Source organism: Pistacia vera, unplaced genomic scaffold, assembly GCF_008641045.1.
Source record: "Pistacia vera cultivar Batoury unplaced genomic scaffold, PisVer_v2 Contig160, whole genome shotgun sequence".
In the NCBI taxonomy this organism is placed as follows: Eukaryota; Viridiplantae; Streptophyta; class Magnoliopsida; order Sapindales; family Anacardiaceae; genus Pistacia; species Pistacia vera.
The window spans coordinates 1,724,486-1,742,797 of NW_022195685.1; the positions used below are offsets into that span (position 1 = coordinate 1,724,486).

Consider the following 18,312-nt stretch of genomic DNA (forward strand, 5'->3'; position numbering starts at 1 on the left):
ACGACCCTGTCGAAAGGCAGTGACTGATCTCACTTGTCGAGGTTGTTTTGATGACAACCTGATGCAACACATGGGTGCTTGTTGTAGGCGAATACACCGTAGCAAGTTGACTGGACTGAACCACCAGAGGATTCCATATGGATGGTAACCCTAGTGTCTATGGAACAAATCCTCTAACAAATGGTGGTGCATGTGATCCTTAGACTTAAGATCACCGAAGTGCCTTGTGCACCGATTGGTGCAGTTTGACACTAGCCTAACGTAGTTCTATTCAAAGCTGTCAATACAGTGGTGATTGACTGATTCAAGGAGTGTATCAAGACTATGGTGGATAGATAGAGGATTCATCACTTTCGGGTGCGGGAGAAGTTATCTCATGGCGCAATTCAGTAAATGGCAATGACACTAAAACTGTGGCCACAATGGGATTGAGTTGTTGCTCTATCAAGTTTATAATACAGATCATTGGTCTAGAAACTAAATACATAATATCGAGAGTAACCGAAGGTTGACACTATTTTTATGCCTTTGTCTTGTCAAGATAATGTATGATGAAAGGATCAAATTGTACGGTAATCATATCGTTGACAGGTAGCTACTTTTCTGAATCTGAATCTATCGGGTGGCCATGATGCCTAGGTAGGGGCCAATCTTGGTTTGTGTATTAGTGAGATGATTAATTGGTGTTAATCGTGATACTATACACTACCGGTATGATGAGGAGCCTATGAGTCACACACATAAAAGATAACTTAAGACTCAAGAAGTAAGAAGAACGTTTTCGTCTTTTTAGGCGAAAGGGTATTTTGATAATTTCACAGTGCAATTAAATTTGCTGAGGTCGTAGCCTTTTTATTTAATTTGTTAGAAGATTAAATAAGTGAAATTACATTCAAATATGTCTTAGCATATATTTAAATAAATAATCATTATTGTTAAATGTTAATATATATATTAAATATGTATTAATGGATTTTAATTGAGATAATGATGAATTAAAATAAATATCTAATTGGGAGTGTTTGGAAACATGGGATGTTTGGGTTGGAGCCCAAGCCTATTCCATATGGGAAAGGGCAATTACAAATTGGACTATAAAAGAAAAGTGTTAATTGAAAAAGGGTGTGAATTCATTTTATTCATTCATTACTTTTCATTTGAGAGAAAAACTCTCCAGCCCCTAAACACTCTCCCACGCCAAATTTTAGTTTTGCTAAGAATCAAAGTTTTCTTTGATTTTTGCTTCTTGTTTCTTAAGACTAAGGAGGATCTAGCAAATCTCTCATTAGTTCCTTGCGATTGTCTTCGTGTGGACTACGTCGGTTCGATCCTACACTTGGGTCAGTAGCAAAACACGTTCAGAGACAAAGTTGGAGGAGCCTCTAAACATGCGTATGGTTTCTTAAACTCTAGATTAATTTTCTGCAGATTCTTATTGCGATATAAACTGTAAAATTATACCCTGATCTTGGTTCTATGGGAACGATCCTTGTATTATTGTTTTTGTTTTCCTCTGCCTCAATGGATCGTTTCCTAACAATCTCCTCCTCTCTGCGCACCTTAGCAGGTCGCGACGCCATGTTCATCACGCTCACAGGGTCATGGTGAGCTTCTCGAGCATACTTCTCCTAAACACCTCGAGAATTCCCTATGAGGTGTGGTCCTCCGAATATAATTTCGACGAGATGGAGGCCCTTACGACCACGATGCTTCTATCTCTGGTCCTGTTGATCCTTCCCCCGAACGGGAGTTGTACCATCAACATACTTCTTGAAGTGCCCATTTTTAATGAGGTCTTCAATTGCCTGCTTAAGAGCTCGACATTCATTAGTATGGTGCCCATTATCCCAATGATAACGACAATATTTCTTACTATTTCTTGCTGAAGGGGGATTATTCATGGGCATTTGCTCTCCGAGCAGATTAGCTTTTTTTTATTTATGCAGAATAGCTGATACCGATGCATTCAATTAAGTATACTGATTCTTGTCGCGATCATGACGAGGGACCTGGGCATAATACTTTTTGGGCTCAAATCGCTACTTATTTCCATTTCTCTGATCGTCATTAGCCCATTTGCGATTAGACTTTCTACTGCTCTCTCCCCGGTTTTCCTTCCTCTGATTGGGAATGCTAGTCGAAAGATCAGGATTGTTGCGATTCAAGGCAGCCACTGAATTTTTAATTTTGAGATATTTCTCAATGAAATTGTAGAAACGGGTGAGGGAAATATCATCCTCAGATTACAGTTTCTTCCACATGTCGGTTTGTGGCTGAACTCCTGTAATAATAAGAGTTCAAACTAAATCTTCGGGTGTATTAGCCACCTTATTCAGCTTCCTGTGGAACTTGTCAATATAGGACTGGAGGGACTCATCCTCTCCTACCGTATGTTGCTTAGATAGCTCAACGGCATTGAGAACTTCATATAAGCCTAGAAGTGTCTTAGGAATAATGAGCTCATCTACTGCCACGAGTTAATAGATCCTGGTGGAAGCGTTTTAAACCAATGCTTAGCATGGGCAGTTAAAGTCACTGCTAAGCAGCGACATTACGCCAAGTTGGAAACTTGGTGAAGCTCCATGAGGTCGTAAACTCATAGAAATGATCATGCGGATTAGAATTCTCATCGAACGCTTGCATATCGGGCATTCTAAACCTTAATGAGAGAGGAGCAATAAACACTACCTAAGAAAAGGGAGATGCCTCAACGACTTGCCCTCGCTCATTTTGCTGAGCTCTAAGCTGATCTAGAGCTTGTTGTAACTCCTCAATCTAAGGAAGTAGAGTTACCTGGGGATCACTTTCTGCAACATGGGTTCGCCCCTCATGATTGCGATTGAAGAAAGATCACAAATCGAACTCTTCCCCGCCTTGGCCAAAGCCTTCGGCATACCTTGACACATGCTGGATGGACCCATGTGAAGGCATTGAATAGCTAGGGGAGTTATCCCGACCTCCACGGTGGTCAAAACCGACCTGTGGATGCTGGGCATTTCCCTCGCGGTGATGATTGAAACCATCATTCCAACGATAATGAGAGTCTCCTTGCCTTGCACTCTTGCGGGGGTGCCCATGCGATGTGGCGTGGGACGGCTCATGATGCGACATACCACTAAGTCACAAAGCCACAAATATTCTACTCGCTTCATGACCGGTATTCACTGGTCCTTTTGAGCCTTTTGGCCCATTATTTGCCACTTGATTTCCCTTGTCTTTATGCGCCATAGTGCACACGACATGGGCTTTCTCCCGTTTCCGCGCTTTAGCACAACCTATAGGTGTCTTTGGTGGCACCACTGCCTTGTCAGAATTGGGTGGTACGACCTGATCCAAACAATCTAGCCTTCAGCTAACCGTTTGGAGAGTATTGTTGAACCTCTCCTGGTAATTCATCACAGCTGGGTCGAGTTGAGAGGTTGATGGGATATCTGCCGTGATACCTTGCAGAGTTGGAGGTACTTTGGGAGAAGTAACATTCTGTACCCAGGGGATCTCCTCGTTGTTGGTGCTAGTTCGCTCGGTTTCAAGACCACGAGCCATTTGTTCACGAGTTAAGCTAATTGATCAGAGATTCTTGATGAAGAGCAGATAATAAATCACGCCCTACTTCTAGCGCCAAACTGTTGATACTTGATTTTGACACCAACGACTCACACATGCAAAGTGCTAAGCTGTTCTTAGAAATTACACGTGAATGATTATGATCAGATACAAAGACTGAATAATAAATGAGATATATGATTTTTAAAGTGGTTCGGATGCCTAAAGCGAATCCTACATCCATTGTTTCTTTTATATATGAGAGATTACAAGAGGTCACTTATAGCGAACAACGAGCAGAGATACAATAACTGAGTATTCAGAGAGAATATCAAGTCATTCTTTTTCTCGCGGGTTATCTTTGCTCTGAAAACAAAGATTACAATCAAAATGAGGGTTCAAGATCAGAATCCCGAAAATGAGAGGGGGAGTCCTCTATTTATAGTAGAGGAATTCAATGTAATGATTACAAATCTGCAAGTGGGTAGGTGTCGTGCAAGTCATTAATTGCCTCCCATTGGCTGGTAACTTAGGAAATATCCTCAAATTACTTGGGGCTTGAACAAGCGTGCGGCCCTCTATCACTCATAGACAAAACCTGAATCTGTCAAGTTGATGATAACCATATTCTTTCTGTCATAGAGCAACGTGACAGCTCTTAGGTGGTACAAAGCTTTCCTGAACTCTAATTGGTGTCCACTGACGTAAGGTAACGTCAGTCCTAATTTTTTAAACATAACAGTATATATATATATATAAAGCTCGTATAAATAGAGTTTCTAGAAAGGCTTGTAGCATATAGAGTTTATAGATTAAAGCTCGTACAAATATAACTTTTATCAAAGAGTTGTTAGTTGTCAATTAAAAAAGTGTTTTTCAACTATTTATTATAAAAGTATTTATTTCATAACAAATTACAAAAATAGTATATGATATAACATAGCATAACAAAGTGCTATCTCATTTAATATAACATAAAGATAAAATTTTTTTTTTTTTTAATTTTAAATAATGAAATGAAAAGTTTACGAATAAAAGATTTAATAGAGAACAACATTTGATTGCAAGATCCATTGTATGGGTAATAAAGCTTATAATTAATTGATTGAATAATAAATATTAATTTAAATTAAACTTAAATATTCTTTTGTAATGAATATCTATAACATTTTAATAAATATTTTGATTTTTAAGAAATTAATTAAAATAATAAATTATTTACTTTAAACAAGAATGTTAATGGCAAGTATTGGATTTCTTTCTTACTGGGACCTATAGTGTTGAATTGAATAATTAAAACAAGGTGGTTTGATGGAGGAAACCACGAACTCGATAACATGTATACGTAAGTGGAATAATACTCCTTTATTCATTATTACATGATGTTTAAATACAATCATAAATGTAACAACCCACTAAAAACAAGGAAACAACCCAACGTAAATAACAAAATTGCAATTGAAAAGATATAATGTGGCACAGCAGAAGTGAGTGACTGAAGAGAAGACACGTTCTACCTGCTGCACAGCAGGAGTGAGTGACTGAAGAGAAGACACGTTCTACCTGCTGAAGAAGCACTCCTAGCCACATCGCCAACCGACATCCTTTCAAGCCATGGAATTTGTTATGAAAGAGATCAAATTTACACACAAAATATACAAACTAAAAATCCTCACAAATTCCACCATCGCTAAGTACACATTTATTATATTTAAAATGAGTTAACGACATGTTCCCACCCAAAAAATGGCCCATTGACAAATTCAAACCCACCCACATTTTAAATACCCTTTTAGTACCCAAATGTTCGTAATTTTTGTTGTGGGGAAGGGTAAAATGGTCAAGCGTTCGTTATTAGTGAGGATAGAATGGTCAACAAACATTTGGCCACCAAAGAAGAGAAAAGAAAAGGGGAGGCGCACGTTAGCAAGGAGATGGCGACGGTTTTTGCCGTTTTCCGACATATCCTGGCGTCCAAAATCACTTCCAAGGCCACCCACAGAATCTCTATCACCTCCTCTATAAAGCCCAAGCCACCCTTTTCCGTCACCACTCACCATTCCCATCACCACCTCCATTCACATGATCGACATTGAAGCCGGATTTTTGGTGTCGAAAATCCACCATGAAACTCATTGCTTCCTCCATCTTATTCCTTGAGCCTTTTTCACCCTTAATTCGTTCACCCCGAGCCAAGTGCACCTGCCAATTGCCGGAAATTTCTACTTGAGTTTTTGCACGATTCCCCATCTTTTTGGACTTTTTCTAGTCGATTCAGTCACTCAAAATGCTCCCTGCCACCACCATTCAACTCCCCACCCTCTGCTTTTCAAAACCCACCCCTCCCCCAACCTTCCATGCTCGCCATTTGTTGCTTGTGTCCAGCTCTTTCCATCGTGGGACAGTCACCATTTGCGGCGGCTTCCTCCGCAAATCGTTGGTGTTTTTGGTGCTCAATCAATGGCTTTTGATTGGTTGTCTTTGTGTTGTGTTTTTTCCGGCCACCATTATCTCCCAGATCATCCAACCTCCGTGCCCCAGCATCATTCACCACCTGTTTGATTTATTGTCGCACACAACTCCCAGCCGGCAATGGAAGAGGCTAAGGGTATTTTCAGAAATTAACGTATTTCCCAACCCAAACTTAATATTTGGATACTAAAAGGGAATTTTAAAAATAGGTGGGTATGAATTTATCAATGGACCATTTTTTGGGTGGGAACATGCCGTTAACTCTATTTAAAATTGATCTCTTTAATTAACCTCGTTTAATACCGAAAATAACCTCATAAACTTAATTAATAAATAAGGGTATTTTTTTTTCACCAATTTTCTCCAATTTCAAACTTAATTAGAATTATTTTTCCACCTCTTTTCCTCAATTTCAAATTTAATAAGTTTTTTTTACACCCCTTTTAATAATTACAATTTTGAAACTCATTTTTTTCTTTACTTTTTTTTTTTCGTCAAATTTAGATTCACCCCTTGGGTGATTACCTTCTTCATAGATTTAGTAATATATTTTTTTAAACAAAAAAATAATTGAAATGAAATAAAAGATTTCAATAATTATGAAAATTTAGGATTACAGTTTATGTAAGAATTAAATATTAAAAACTAAAATAAAACGTAAAGTAGAATGGGGGTGTATATATATACACACACACATATATATACTACTACTAGTCAATTAGATGGGGCTTAAAATTGCTTCCCTAATTTAAAATATTTGAGTTCTATCTTTTTGTTTATAATTCTGAATATTTGTCAAATATAATATTCAAAACTTGTTTTCAAGTGGAAAAAAAAAAAAAAAAATTATAAGTGAATATTAAATTATTTTTCTGATTTATTTTTGTATATCCAGTTGCACTTTTGCCTCCTATATTATACCCAAATGATTCAAATTTAGTTATCAAACTGGAATTGGAAAAACCTAAAAAACAAGGATTATAATATACATATAGCAAGCAACAGAGTGCTCATATTTAGTCCACACATTAAAAATTTTATAACGTCTGCATCGGAGAATTATATATAACCAACAATTCAGTACTCATCTTTAGTTTACTCATTAAAATTTTCGGGACATTCACAACCTAAGAATATATATACGTATATATATACCTTTGTTTTACATATTAGAAATTTCATAACGTTCAAACCTAAGAATTTTTGTATACACATATATAAAATGTTAAAAAAAAAAAAAAAAATTGTCGATGTACATATATCTTATATAACAAAAAAAAATATAAAAATGAACTAAGGTATATTAATATACATTGTATACAAAAGTTATTTATTTATGAATGGAATTTTATTACATAAAATATACAGTGGCAATTTGAAATGACGTCATTACCCTTCTCTCATTATATTTCAACATCTTAAAACTGGAAATTTAGGGGGTCACATTGTTAGTTTCTCAAGTTAAAAGGGTGATAGGTTATTAATCACTAGTTTTTCAAATCAAAATTTGGAATCCAGTATGTGGCGTCTGTTGCAGGTGGCAAGGGGTGGCTGTGCATGAGAAAGCCAAACCCAGTTGATGGTGTGGTGGAGATACAGCAATAGAATGAGGGGCAGCGGCGGCGGCGAAGGGGTGTTTTGGCGAACTTTTAAAAGAAAAGGGTTGTCTGGAAATTCTACTTCCACTTCAAGTTCAAGCGGTCTAAGCACCATTCTTGGCCCCAATCTCCCAGACGTTTGGATCCCACGTGGCACTAGCTACAATGTCAACACTGCTAGCAGCCCCAACTCCTGTAAGCTCTCTTTGAGCAGTCTTCTTGCTCATTCTCTTGAATTAGTTTTCTGGTAATTTGTTTAAGGGATTTTGCTCCATGATTTTTGTATCTTTTGGGTTTTTAATTTGAGTTGCTGAAGATTAATAAAACCTAAAAGCACATAATTTTGGCTTCTTGGTTTACATTATTGGGAAAAGTTATTGAAAATGTGAGTGAAAATTAGTCCCCTTTAGTTTTGAAAAGAAAAGGGCTTCAGTTGAAATGTTTATTGAAAGTAATTTTTTTATTTTGGTGATTTCTTCAATTTACTTTAGCTTAAAGTACAACTCTTCAGTTGGAATGTTTATTATTTAGTTTAGAATATAAATATAATTTTTTGCTATGAAAGTAAGGGAACAGGAAATTTCAAGAAATTTAAGCTGTGTTCTGCTATAATTTGTACAGTAATAATGCTAGAGTCACTAACTATTAATACAATAATGCTAGAGTTATTAACTAATAATACAAACTGATGCAGATTAATTTTAATGGAAGAGGAAAGAAAAAAGTGGATTTAATAATTTAAAATGGATAATGTGGCAATGTTATTATGGTGTACATCAGTTTCTATGGATGGGTTTGTGTGTGTGTGTGTGTGTGTCTATATATATATATATATATATATATATATAATATTTGAGAATCCAGATTTCCCCCGGAACTTGCTTTGCAAGCCTGGCTTCGAAACTTGAGCTCCTGTTGAACGCTGCAATCTTTGGGTTTGTATATATAAATAGGTCATTTCACAAGAGAAGACAATGAATATGTTCAAAAGTGAATATTTGAACCTCTCTTCATTGATTTGCAATATTTGCAGATCATAATGATTCAGTTGTGTTATTTAACAAAATGGGAAAAAGGTTACATGCAGTTCTATTTGAAAATGTTTTTATGTTTTTGCTTCATTGATACATTGTTCTAAAAATATACAAATGTATCTACAACAATTGTAGTTGTATTGAATATAAATAATGATCAATCAATATCAAAATTCTAGTAACTATTTTTTTGTTGAATTTTTTTAGATCTTAATTTTGATCAGTCTTTCCGTGTATATTTTAAATTCCTAGCTTTGCTACTGAATTTGGCTGTTCATATCGTTAGAAAATATTGATGCTAATTTTTCGTGCTTTTAACTATCTAGTCATGTCTTCTGCCTTCTTATTTTTTCTGTGTGCATCTTCATCACATTTTCATTATCTGTACACGTTATCTTTAAAGTACTAACATGTTTGTTTTTTAAAATGCATAGTTACTAATAGACAGGCTGCTGCAATAATTGACGGCAAGTCGATTGCTCAGGATATAAGAGTACAGATAGCTAATGAAATAGGCAGAATGAAAGCTTCCATTGGAAAATCACCTGGCTTGGCATTTGTTTTGGTGGGTGACAGAAGGGACTCTGATACTTTCATCCGCTTCAAGTTAAAAGCTTGTGATGAAGTTGGAATAGCATCTTCGGTATCAAAGCTGCCTGAAGATTGCTCAGAAGAAGAAATTCTTAACGTTGTTACAGGATTCAATGAGAACCCATTCGTACATGGTATTATTGTGCAACTTCCTCTACCCAAAGTAATTTCTGCTACTGCTTCAAAAATTTTGAGTTTTTGCCCCCTTTTCCCCAATTTATTATGCCTTTGAAAGTTTAACAAAGAATTAACATCTTGAGTCTTTAGAAGCATTGTTAAATTTACCAGGACCCTTCGTGCAAATATATATGCATATTATAGCCACCATTGCTTAAATTTCTTGTTTCTTAAAATGTTATGACCAGAACTCGGAATCTATAACATTATGGCATTTTAAGTATTCGACGAATTTGGAGTTTTGGTGAGTTCAGATGCAACTCTTGTTTGAATATGAAGATCTTTGGGAGATTATAGATCAAGGATTTGTTGTACCAGCGGATCAAGCGGGATTAACACAAGATCAAAGAAAGCGGTTGGCAGATAACCGAAAAAAAGATTTTTTAATTTTTAATAAAGGCTCGTCTGTATATCAATCAGTTGATTGAACAGCGTCTTTTCGAGAAAGTTGCACACGCAACAACGGCAAAAAAGGGTGTGGGATATGTTGACGAATATCTACAAAGGAACAGTGAAAAAAGTTCGATTATAGACTTTTCGGAGGAAATTTGAACTTCTTCAGATGGAAAAATCAGAAATTCTTTCTGATTCTTTTTTGCGGACATTAGCTCTTGTCAATCAGATGAAAGCTAATGGTGAAGATGTCACAGATCTCCAAGTTATGCATGGAAGGCCACCAATTAAATGATCACGATTGTCTTCTAGTGTTCTCTTTTTCCGTTGTGACAAGTCGGTTGTTTAATCAGTGAGACTATATCATATCCATTTTTTCTATTAAGAAACTTTTTTTCGTTATGAAAATTCATTTGAGGGAATGATAGGATTTGAAATTTTCTTTATTTTTTACAGTTTAGTTTGATCCAATTTAGTATGGGTTGGACATAAACAAAGTCCTGACTTTGTTATATAATTACTAAATTTACTGTTTGATGCAGCATTTGGACGAGGAAAAGATTATAAATTTTATGAGTCCAGAAAAAGATGTGGATGGTTTCCATCCCCTCAATATGGGGAATCTTGCCATGAGAGGAAGAAAGCCGTTATTCATCCCTTTTGCCTCTAAGGCTTGCATTGAGTTGTTGCTGAGGTCTGGAGTGGAAATCATCGGAAAGAAGGCTGTGGTAATTGGGAGAAGCAAAATTGTTGGGTTGCCTACTTCCTTGCTACTGCAGGTAAATCATTCTAACTTGGTGTAGAAAGTTAGTTTCGACTATTATTTGTTTGTTTAATTTTGTGTGGGTGTGCAGAGGCACCATGCAACTGTCAGCACTTTACATGCATTTACAAAGAATCCAGAGCATATATCTTCTGAAGCCGATATTGTGGTGTCAGATGTTGGGGTTCCTAACATTGTTCGTGGCGATTGGCTAAAACCAGGAGCATTTGTAATTGATATGGGTACAAATCCAGTAAAGGTAATTAAAACCTTTTGTAATAAAAAGAGTAGAAGTAGAGAACTGAACACTAGTTCTTTCAACTTGCATATTTTGGTGTGCATACATTGGAAATTTACCTTCGAATTTTACTAATACACTCAATAGCCCCTATTAAAACCTCATTGGGAGTGCATATGTAGAATAAGTAAAATGATGAGTTTTTTTTTGTATACTAAACTAACGTGCAAACTACAGTATTGTTAAAATCTCAATAGAGAATCTGCTGTGGGCTACAAATCATTTGCTAATTAAGTCACCAAGCTATACTTGGGAGTTCAGATAAATGATAAGTGATGTTTTATGAAAGGTTAAACATATCAGAAATTACTTTATTTTATAGTTTTATGGTCAGACTACTTAAATTGTTGTTTGCATTGATTTTTTAAGTTACTTTTCCCATATATCTCTTCTTGGTGGATGTGGTATATAGAGAGAGAAGTCAATCAATATTCTATTGTAGTGGGCTGTTTCTGCTTGCGTTTTAGGTAATCTGGTAGGAAAGAAACCAGTTTATCTTCGAGTTGACAAAGAAGAGTTGTGGAACAGGCTTACGCTTCTAGCTTTCATTTGGACTTCTGTTTCCTAAGATTTTCAGGACTACTCTTTTACCTTCGTTCATCTCAACTGGGATGCGGTTCTAAAGGATGAACTTATTTGGGGAGTGGGGTCGTAACGAAAGAGATTTTTTTACCACCCTATAACAATTGTTTCCCTAGGGTGCTATCTTGTATAGGAGGGGTTTTTGTGGTTTATAGCTGTGATTTTGTTTGTTATCGACTATACCTTTGTATAGATTTTGCTTAACCCTGATTACTTTTTTGCTTCTTCTGGCGATCTAGTCTTATATATACTTCTAACATTTTTACTTTTTTTATAAATGCATTCACAGTTTCTCATCAAATTAATAATAATTAGCTTGAAAGACGCATTGATTTATGCATTTTTGTGTATATTATTCATCTTCGTATTTGCATGGCTTTACGTGGTTATTTTAAGAAATGAAATCTAGACACGTTTCTCAGCTTGTCATTCTTTAACAAGTAATGTAAGCATGCCCAAAATAACATAGCAGAATGAGTATTCTGCAGATAAAGGAGAAAAGAAGATAACCTCGACTTGCCTTACATGATCTGCAATGCATTCTCATTTGCCTGATTATCAATTCGATGTGTTTACACTATGTCTCCTTCAGAATCAGGATCATCAGGAGCAACCAATATTTCTTATCACCACGTTCAATGTTGTCTTCTTTTTAAGTTATGGCAACAATGTTTGCATCATGTTTTTATTGTAATGGGAAAAAGGGAAATTCCCCAGTTCCACTTATAGGCATCATACTATATCATATGTTCGATCATCCAATAAAATTCTATCGCATATACATTCATTTAGCACTCCACTACTTGCATTGTTTCAATAATGATCAGACGCTGTTACAATAATTTGCAGGACTCGAGTTGTCGGAATGGTTACCGGATAACAGGAGATGTTTGCTTTGAAGAAGCAATTAAGGTGGCATCAGCCATAACCCCAGTGCCAGGAGGTATAGGACCTGTTGCCATTTCTATGCTACTTTCCAATACCCTTGACTCTGCTAAACGTGCGTTCACATTCACTTGAAATGTCAGATTTTGTATACATATACAATTTACTATCTTGTCTCTTTTTGTTTCCAATTTCATTGCCTTTCCACTTCTGAGAATATATGTTACTCATTGTATGAAAATAGATTATCGGGAAATTGTTAATGTATTCGAGTTAACGTTCCCCCTAGAGGTGGTGATAGGCTGTGCTGTGCCAAAATTTTCACAGCCCATCATGCCATGGCAGACAACCAAAACTCAAGACCCACAGCACAGCCCATGGCTTGGTAGATCGTGCTGTGTCATGCCTTCATGGACCAACCCACAATTGCAACAGCTACATTTGAATTTTTTTTTAAATTCGTGGGTCGTGCCATGCCGGTCCACGGGCCATGGCACGACACAAAATTTTCGTGTTGTGCCATGGTGAGCCATGCCAAAAAATTTGTGGGTTGTGTCGGTACGACCCATTGCCACCTCTAGGTCCCCCCACCTCTGGTGCTGACCAAGATCCATGGGTCATCACTATAAGCAACATTATCTTCGGTACTATAGTGTTTGTCGAGATTATAGAATTGTGTAAGACTTGCGAAGATATATGATACTCCATGCATGGATATAAGATTATAGGTCATTGTTAAAAGTACCGAGGGTAACATTTCGCCCTCCCTCGTGATTTATCTCTAATACTATAGTGTTATCAGAGATTGCTTTTTGACAATCAGATCACTTTATGTATGCATTTGGTTTAGAGAATGTTGGATTACTAGAAATGTTATATTAATAAAAAGTTAGATTACTTTGAAGATTACTGCGAATCTTTAAGAAAATGCGTTTGGCTAGTTGGAATAAATTTGTGGGTATGTTCTATTCATATGTTTGGTTGAGATGAATAAATTGGTGGGTATGTTATTTAAATTACTACATTGCCTTCTTTTTAAATATTAATATAATATTATTTTTATTATTAATTTTTAAATAATTATTTTAACGTCCAACATTTCAGATTTAGCTAAAACACTCCCATTTATATAAAACTTTAATTTATAACAAAATTACCCCTACCACCCCAAGTCACTGCCCACCACCGCCATTCGTCGCTAGAAGTCGCCGAAAGTCATCGAAAGTCGCTAGACATCATCGTGAGTAGCCGAGAGTCATCGAGAGGCTCCGATATGGTCGTTTTTAGCCATATTGATGGCTAAAAATGAAATATCGGAATAGATCTAGCCGAAAATGGCCAGATCTATTCTGACAATTTTCGGCCAAATCCATGTCCTTTAACGACCATACCTAGGTCAGATATGGTTGTTAAAGGCCATGGATTTGACCAGAAATGGGCTAGAATAGATCTAGCTAGTCTTGGCCAGATCTACTTCGATATGACCGTTTTTTGCCATTAATATTAGGGCTGAAAAAAAAAAAAAATATTGAAAACCAAACCGAACCGAAAAACCGGTTTTTCAAATTAATCGGTTCAGTTTCGGTTTTCAAAAATGATTAAACTAAATTTTCGGTTCGGTTAACGGTTTAAGGATAATATTAAACTGGTTAACCGAAATCGGTTTTGAAAAAAATAAAAATATCCCTTTTTTCCCCCACTTTTTCTTGGTATTGGGTACACAGAACTGCAGTCTGCTTCTCTGTGCATTTTCTTGGGTTTGCTTCTCCACGCAAATACTTTTTTTTTTTGTCTTCTTCTCTTTTCATTATTTTCTCTTTCTTCTTCTCCTTTCACTGCTTTCTCTTTCTTTTTTCAGTTTTTCTTCACATTTTCGTCTTCTTCTCTTCCTCTCCTTCACCAATTTCTATTTCTTTTTCGTCTTCTTCTCTTCCTCTCCTTCTCCACTTTTCCTTTTCTTTTTCGTCTTCTTCTCCTTTCACTTTTCTTTTTTTTTTTCTTTTTTGTCTTCTCCATTTCTTCTCTTTCACTGCTTTTCTGTTTGGATTTGGATAAGAGACGAGAAGAGAACGTCATGATTGGACTTCAGCCTTCTTCTTCTTTGATGGTTTGGTAGATTTTTAGCTTTAGGGTATGTTTGGAAGCTTTGCGTCTGCTTTTTTGTTTATGAGATGTCTCAATGAGACTAAGTGAGACTGATTATGTGCGTCTCTTCAGGTGTTAGTTTGTGTAAGCGTTGGATTCTGATTTGGGGTATTTGAAATCGACGGCTTTGAGGCACCCATTTGATGTCTTGCTATTCTAAAAGGGCAATTTCAAATTTTATTAAAATCGGTTTATAAACCGGTTAACCAGTAACCGAATCGAATTATCTATTCGGTTAATAATCGGTTCAAATAATAATTCGGTTCGGTTCGAATTATCCTCTGAACTGAAAAACCGGTTCGGTTTGAAAAATGTGTAATCCGGTTCGATTAACCGGATCTCCACACCCCTAATCAATATGGCCAAAAACGGCCATATCGGAGCCTCCCGGTGACTCTCGGCGTCTCCCAACTACTTTTGACGACTTCCGACAGCATTCGACGATAGTCACTGGGTGGCAGTTGTGGTCTGCAATTTATTTTGAATTCAAGGGTAATTTTATCCAAAAACTTAATTAAACAAGGGTAAAATTGTAAAAGTTAGATTAATGTAAATTGATTTTAAAATGAGGGCATTATTGTCCAAAAATTTTATTAATAAGGGAGCGTTTGGATCATATAATGTTTTTGTGTCTTAGTAATAAGATTACTGAAAAGATAGATTACTGGGTTTAAATTATTACTGTGCTTGGTTTAATTGGGTTGTATTAATAATTAATGTGTTTAGTTGTCAGTACTAATAGATGTTTTGAAATGACCTTTTACTAGAATGCCCTTTGGAAGATTACTTGTATTACTAATCAATCTCTTTGGTTGGCTGTAAGAGTAGATGTCTTGATTACATCTTACTAAAATGCCCTTTAGATGATTATTGGGTATAAATAATTAATGTGTTTGGTTAATAAAACAAATGATTAATTAACAAAATTCCTTTTCTTATATTTTAGCAAAGTATTTTATTATTAAGTTATTTATTGACAAATTTACACAGACTATTGAAACTCCAAAAAAAAGCTATTGTATTTTTTGTTGGCTATACATTCAACACCTCACCATGTTATTGCAACTAATATAGTTCACATCTCCCAATTTAAAACTCTGATTAGTATACTACCCCAAATTATAGTTCTTGTATGTTGATTTCTACTTTAGTCCAATTGAAGCCTCTTTTTTTCAAGGCAAAAGAAAAATTGTATTTTTTTTTTTTTTTTTTTGTTTACACCATTACTGGAATTCAGATGCAAGTTTTTATATTTGAGGAATTTTGTTAACTTTTTCCACTTATCGTGGACCAAAATTATGTGTGAAAATTGTTGGTACAATTGTAATATCACATATTTTGGAGTACCTGTGCATTTACAATATCCTTAATCCAAGCAATGTACCAATAAGTAAACTACAAGCAGAATAACGATGCTCTTTAAATCTGTGAACCAATAATAATACATAATTCCGCACGTTGTAAGAGTGAACTTAATCTCCGCAATTTTTTAAGTGAACTCAATCTGACATCCGCAAATATAAATTACACAATAGTCATACATAAATGAATAAAACGCAGCCTATGCTACTCAACTTCGCACAACAGTTTATCACGGAAGGTTGTAAATTCAGCGAGGGTAAACCAATCCTGCGTCATCTGTTGAGAATAAAAATCAACAACAACAATAACCTACATATTATAATTGAAGAGACAATAAACAAACCACCCTGATCAATTAAATGGCTGTAGTACTTAAAAAGTAAGGATACCCATCATTGATTGAAAAATCTTTTGGGGTAGCTTCCACAAACTTCGTTATGTAATACAGTACGAAATATCTATAATCCATGTCATTTCGTTGTTGAGGGACCTAGTGAGTGCATTTTTCGATCACAACAAATACATGAAATACTGAACAGATCAACCAATATTTACCATTAACCAACACAATATACTGTTTTATCACCTTAGGCATTAGCAAAGGCACTTTATCAACCAATGCTGGATGCTTGGGCATTGTTCTTGATTTATAAATATCCCTCACAAATTTGCATAATTAAAGTTGGACAATTTCAAACCCATTCCAGTTCCACATCTCCAACAACACAGCTTATCATGTGCTCAAATGTGCTTGCAAATAATTGGGAAATAATCAAAGTTTACTGTCGAATCAGAGGTTGTAGCCTCATTCCGTTATTCGATCCGAGCGTATCAAGCAGCACCATACATCAAGTTTTAATTTCCAAGTTCACATATCCACAAAAGTTGCACAAAATCAGTAAACTCCAATAACCCCTATCAACATAATTTATGCATATTATCAATGTCAAGTCTTAAGCAACGAAATCAACTCATGTCCACGCATGGTAAGTAAAACACAAATGCATACGGACACAAAATCTTCACTCACCAGAGGATTATAGGAATGAACACATATTTTCTTGAGAATATGTCAAATTTGTCAATCCACTTTAGCACCTTCCCTTTGTAGATTTATTCTGTGTACATAAAAAACCACATGCAGTCCAATCTTATGAAATTGTGCAAGTTGTCTCCTTTAAAACTCCTCCACAATTTGCTGCAAAACAAAAATATGCAGTCAATCATATGAGGTAAACATACTATGTAAATATGGCCTGAAGCATCTTAATTGTAAAACAGTTTCGTACCCCATGTGGAGGTCAAACATACTACTGTTCAAAGAACCCCTCCCATTTTGTTTGCCAATTGCCTACTTGACCTTAGTTGATTTGTGGCACCTACATATGTTCATCATTCATTTACATTAGCAAACAATTCTAATCTTTCATTACCAAATGCATTGGTAGGTTTACGAGTTGCAATGTTGGTACCTTTGCATTTGCTGCCCTTTAAGGCTGAAAAGGTCTCCTGACATTCTTTAGTACGGAATGACTGGTCCCACCTATATATGGACATCAATCAATTATGAGCTATGTTAATAAGCATTATTTCCAATCATACAACAAATTAACTCCATAACTATCCAACCATAATACCTTTTAGATTGTTTTCCATAGAGGTGAAACAAATGGGCCAGGTTAGGTGAGTCAACCGCCCGCGTATACCCCGTCGGGCGGGCCAGGTCTTCATAGACCAACCTGGTGGCCCGACGGGTTGTATATTTTTTAAAAAAATAACCCATCCAACCCGCTGGGTTTGGTGTTTTCAACCCGCCGGGTTTGGCGTTTTCAAGTTGGACCAAAAAAATTAAAAAAAAATTAATTAATTTTTTATTGCAAATACCCCTTTTACCCTTGAAATATAGCTGTTTTATAGCAGTTGGAAGGGTCTTTTTGGTCATTTTCTTTTCCCATTTTTTTCTATAAATAGGACATAAACTCTCATATTTTCTCACATCCCAAATTCTCTCATTCTCTCATTTTCTCTATTGAAATCTCTCAATTATTCTCTTTGTTGTCAATTTGCTCTCATTTTAATTTTTATTAGTTTTTGCAATTTTCAATTCATATTTCCAAATTCCAATACTCCTTTAATTTTTTATTTTTTCTATATCCAATTTTTTTTTTTAACTACAATGGATAGATATTTCCATCCCATCAATTTCGATGATGAAGGAAATTATCCTAGTCCCCCTGAATTTACTAACGTAAATACAGTAGATTCAAATAGTCCCGCTTTCCCATTCTCAGAATCCGATACACCTCATAATATTCACTCCCTTCCTCCCCATGCTGCTACAACTCCCGATGGTTCTAGAAGTCGTCCTCGTAATCGTTGTCCTCATCTAACTCCATCTCAAATAGAAGCGAGTTCATCGACTGTAGTCAAAATCGACGATAGACACACATTAGACGTTTGAGTGTATTT

General features: G+C 35.8%; 1 protein-coding gene across 2 annotated transcripts; it reads left to right on the plus strand.

Moving 5' to 3' along the window:
- Positions 1-7,532: 7,532 nt before the first annotated feature.
- On the plus strand, positions 7,533-13,127 carry LOC116125164 (bifunctional protein FolD 1, mitochondrial-like). Of its 2 annotated transcripts, XM_031410892.1 has the most exons (5): positions 7,533-7,808; positions 9,082-9,401; positions 10,351-10,587; positions 10,663-10,830; positions 12,301-13,127. In XM_031410892.1, exons 1-5 carry the CDS (start codon positions 7,595-7,597, stop codon positions 12,469-12,471), a joined length of 1,110 nt encoding a protein of 369 aa, XP_031266752.1. In that variant the 5' UTR covers positions 7,533-7,594; the 3' UTR covers positions 12,472-13,127. The 2 variants fall into 2 exon arrangements, with proteins under 2 accessions (XP_031266752.1, XP_031266753.1); XM_031410893.1 differs by lacking the exon at positions 10,663-10,830.
- Positions 13,128-18,312: the final 5,185 nt, after the last annotated feature.

Coding starts and splice junctions, on each gene's coding strand:
- LOC116125164 (XM_031410892.1), top strand. CDS start 7,595: ATGGTGTGGTGGAGATACAGCAATAGAATGAGGGGCAGCGGCGGCGGC. Junction 7,809..9,081: donor TGCTAGCAGCCCCAACTCCT/GTAAGCTCTCTT, acceptor TAAAATGCATAG/TTACTAATAGACAGGCTGCT. Junction 10,588..10,662: donor CTACTTCCTTGCTACTGCAG/GTAAATCATTCT, acceptor GTGGGTGTGCAG/AGGCACCATGCAACTGTCAG.